We start from the raw sequence: 4,040 nt of genomic DNA, 5'->3' as shown, positions 1-4,040 counted from the left end.
CCCCCCCCCCCCACGCATACCACAAGGCCTTGCAAATGCTTCCTTTCCTCAGTACTTCCTTTTTTTTTTAATTTTGTCTCCACTCACTCCTCTGTCTCCTCCCTGGGACCCTTTTTTGTCAACTCTGAAAGTTGTCTTCCTAAGCTTTTCTTGGAAGGATGATGATCTTGTTGGCCCATTTTTTGATGAGTTCTTTTCACCAATGTGCTGCCCTGGAGGCTGATCCAGTCTTACCACTTCTATCCCAAACCCCTTTTATATTTAAAAAAATCTATGAATACTTGCTTTCTATTCTGCTTTGTGTAATATGCCTAGTGTCTTAAACTATAAGCTGCCTAACAGACAGACTAGTATTATGCAAGACGTTCTTAATGTTCAGATTTTGGTGAAATGTTGGTATTTGGTGGTTGAAGGGATGGACATTATTTAATGTGGTAGTACTTTTGATACAGCTGGGCAAGCTGCACTTGACAAATCTGCGAGTTGGCAGATGGGATTTTTGTTTGTATTTAAAATCCCACGGTGCAAGAGAGTGAAATCAGAAGTGAGAGTAGCAAACTTTCTTTCAGCTTTGATCAGAAGATCTACACAAACGTGTTGGACATCAATATCCGTCCCGAAAAATGGGCCAACAAGAACTCGTCTGTCAGTGACATGTATGTCCAGAACCTAGTTATTGATGTCCAGGATTCTGAACCTAAAAAAGAAAAAGAAAAGGTGGCCAAAGAGCAACCTATATGGATGTCCCAGAGTACTGTAGAAGAAGCATCTTCAGCAGTTGATACCAATGCTGGTAAGCCTGAATGTGGAGAGCCTAATGCATGCATCATAGTGCCTTCCTTTTAAGAATGAGAAAAGTCTAGCTAAGAAAATGGTGTCATTAATTTGCCCCCTTTCAGCACTTCTGAAAATTGAGGTCTTATCTAGGCAACTAAATAAGGATTTAAGCATCTTTAGTCACCAGGTTCCTTTGTAATCTTTTGTTAGCTAACCTACATTTTGAAAATCTTTTAAATGCATCTCAGTGGTGTTTGAATGGTGTTTGACTTGAGCACTTAAATTTTACAAAGACTCTTAGTTCCCTAAGGTCAGCATTTTAGTACCACTGAGGTCACAAGCAGACTTGCTGTTTGAAGCGCTCCAAATGCCTTTGAAGCACCCAAAATGGCAAAGGTGCAAGGATGTATGGACAAAGACATGCTTCAGAAATAATCCTCAAAAAAAAAAAAAAGAGGAGCATCTCTGAAGCACTTGATTTCAGGCACTTCCTGAAATGTGATTCTCCAGCATATATACAGAGGTTTGTGAGGCAGGGTGTGGAGCTGTGAGAAGAGCCAATGAGTACTCTTTTGTGCACTTCTTTGGCCTCAGGAACCCCTGGAGACCAAGAGGCATGCAAGGATTCCTGCTCTTCAGGCCTCTGTCTGTGCCACTGCATGCTTTCATGCCTTTTGAAGCCCTTTTGGCTGGGGTGAGGGTATATATCTGAACAGCACAAAAGAAATCTGGATTTGAAGCAATCTAGGATCCAGAGCACTTCAAACGTACTTGTCCATGGCCTGATATCAAGAACTCATGCTTAGCTACAATGGGAGGGTAGGGCTAGGATTCAGAATGTCCTGGGTAGAGCAGAGAAATGGTCTACAGATGAGACAAAGGACAAGTGCCAAGTTCTGCACTTGAGACAGAATAAACCACGACTGGAGAATGACAGGCTAGGCTGCAGTATTGCAGAGAGACTTGGGAGTTATGGTGGACCACAAGCTGAATATGAACCAACAGTATGCTCTTTTTGCAAAAAAATAAAAAAATAAAAAGCCAACAGCATACTGGGCTGTATTAACAGGAGTGTCCCTTGCAAATCAAGGGAAGTGATTCTTCCACTGTATGTGGCACTAGTGAAGCCTCACCTGGAGTACTGTCTAGTTTTGGGTCCCATACTTCAAGATGTGGACGGTATGTAAAGAGTCCAGTGCAGAACAAAAAAAAGGATCAGGGGCCTGGGAAGCAACACTTAGGAAAGGCTGAAAGAGCTAGAGTTATTTAGTCTGGAGAGGAGAAGACTTGAGGGGGGATTTGAAAAATCTTCGGCTACTTGAAGGGCATTTACACAGAAGATGGAGATGGGCTCTTCTTTGTGGCCATAGTGGTCAGGATTAGGTGCATCAGCCTCAAGCTATAGCAGAGGAAACTTAGGTTGGAGGTTAGGAGGAACTTTCTGACTATGAAAATTGTCAAGCATTGACACAGACTACCTAGAGAAGTTGTGGAATCTCCATCCTTACTTAACTTGATCATTCAAGAGCAGGTTAGACAGACACGTGGCTTCTGGGATGGTTTAGTCAGGTATGATCCTGCCTTGAGCAGGGGACTGGATTAGTAACTTCTGTGAGGTCCCTTCCAGCCCTACTTTCCTCTGATTCCTATGCATGTTCCTTAAGTTGGTTCTGTACATAACCACTGGTGGAAACTTAGGCATCAAAAATCTGTTCCCAGCTTGCTCAGAGCCCTGGCTCCTGCCTAAAAACCCTAATAAGATTAACAGACCAGATGTTGACCTCCATCTCTTCCCAGGGGATTCAATGTAGTAAGCACTCTCAGGGCATGCCTAGCAGATCAGGCTTCTTGCATGACAATTATAGCAAAACTTTAGGTGGTTATATAATCGTCATTAATGGTTACTCCCATTTAATCCCATTAAATGCAGACTCAAACGCACATAAAAGAGAGCAGGGTTAGTCCTGTGGTTTTGGCAGGCACATTAAGAAGTAAGAGACGCATTTTCAAATCCTACCCCTCTACAGGATTTGGAAAAGATAATTGTATCCACAGGCTGGCATATAGGGCACTTAACTAGGATAAGGGAGAGCTGCAATCAATAAATAGCTAATTCCTGTTTATAAGCAATATTTATAGAACTGGAGAATTCCACTCCAGAACAGCTGGCAGCCAAATAGCTATGGTAGTTTCCTGGGATATGGGAGGCCTTAGTTCCACTCCCTGCTCCAAGTCAAGCAAAATGGAAATTTAAAAATGGGTCTCCCATCTCCCCAGTGAGTGTATGGTTTGCATCACTCTTCTGACCCTCCAGGCAAGAGTTCGTGACAGAATTCAGATCTAGATACCTCCCTTTTGCATGAAATAAGGTGACTTAATCACCTATATTGAGGGGTGAGGTCCTGATTCCTGCCCCTCCTTTTGGCATTTTGTTAGGATGAGCAACACTAGCTTTTGAGATGCCTGTTCTGAGGTGTCAAATTCTCCTTGTGTATTATTTAGGAAGCCTGAATGGCTGACTCAGGGTTAAGGATTCTAACAGGCAGTACAGTACGTGGAAGCTAAGCACAACTGTGCTGAAGTCCCTTTTGTAGATGTAGTAATAGAAACCAACAGTGGAAAAGAATCCATTTGGTGCATCCTATTTGTGAATGAGCAGAGAAGGAAAACTCTCGTTCGCTTCACTTGCACAATATGTACAAGCAAAGGAGTATTGGTCTTTTGCCATGCTGTCATGTCATAACTTGTTTATTTCCCCCTCTCCCTCTGTTAACAGAAACACCTAAAACTGATGAGAATGTTAAGGAAAGCATCACTGATAATGAAGTAATAAAGACTCTTCTCATCCATGAATCAAAGTCATCTTCTGGAACAAAGCATGTGCCACCTCTTGCCCAAAGCAAATGTCATGAGTCAGAAAGTGACACCAGTGAATCTGAGGAGGATACTAAGCATGTCAAACCAAGACAAGGAAAAGTGGTAGGCAGTGACTTAGAACAAGAGGAGCAGGAAACTGTGGATCCTACTGTAATGGTAGCTGGACAGCCCCACTTATATAGCGAAGTCAGTGAAAATCCTGAGCTAGTGTCATTTATGACAAGGGAAGAGAGAGAAGCTTATATCAAAGTGGGACAGGAAATGTTCCAGTCTGTCTTTGAATAGTCATTTTAATACACAGATATGCTGTGCATGTAAAGTAACATACAATCTGCATGGAAAGAATATGGACTTGGTGCTCTTGATTTTTACAGCAGAAATGTCAG

At 42.4% G+C, this 4,040-nt stretch overlaps 1 protein-coding gene across 1 annotated transcript in view; it reads left to right on the top strand.

The window, feature by feature from the left end:
* Positions 1-3,998, top strand: part of LOC109304163 (general transcription factor IIE subunit 1-like) — an 11,673-nt gene extending 7,675 nt beyond the window's left edge. The window contains exons 4-5 of the mRNA XM_019526652.1: positions 570-793; positions 3,554-3,998. Of these exons, the coding sequence (XP_019382197.1) occupies positions 570-793; positions 3,554-3,939 (610 nt within the window). The 3' untranslated portion in view covers positions 3,940-3,998. The remainder of the gene's footprint in view (positions 1-569; positions 794-3,553) is intronic.
* The last annotated feature ends 42 nt before the right edge of the window (positions 3,999-4,040 follow it).

The sequence above is a fragment of the Gavialis gangeticus genome, unplaced genomic scaffold, assembly GCF_001723915.1.
Source record: "Gavialis gangeticus isolate Ggan-Ray unplaced genomic scaffold, GavGan_comp1, whole genome shotgun sequence".
Taxonomy (NCBI): domain Eukaryota; kingdom Metazoa; phylum Chordata; order Crocodylia; family Gavialidae; genus Gavialis; species Gavialis gangeticus.
Note: the sequence above shows the minus strand (reverse complement) of the source record. Positions and strands in the feature narration are given on the sequence as shown.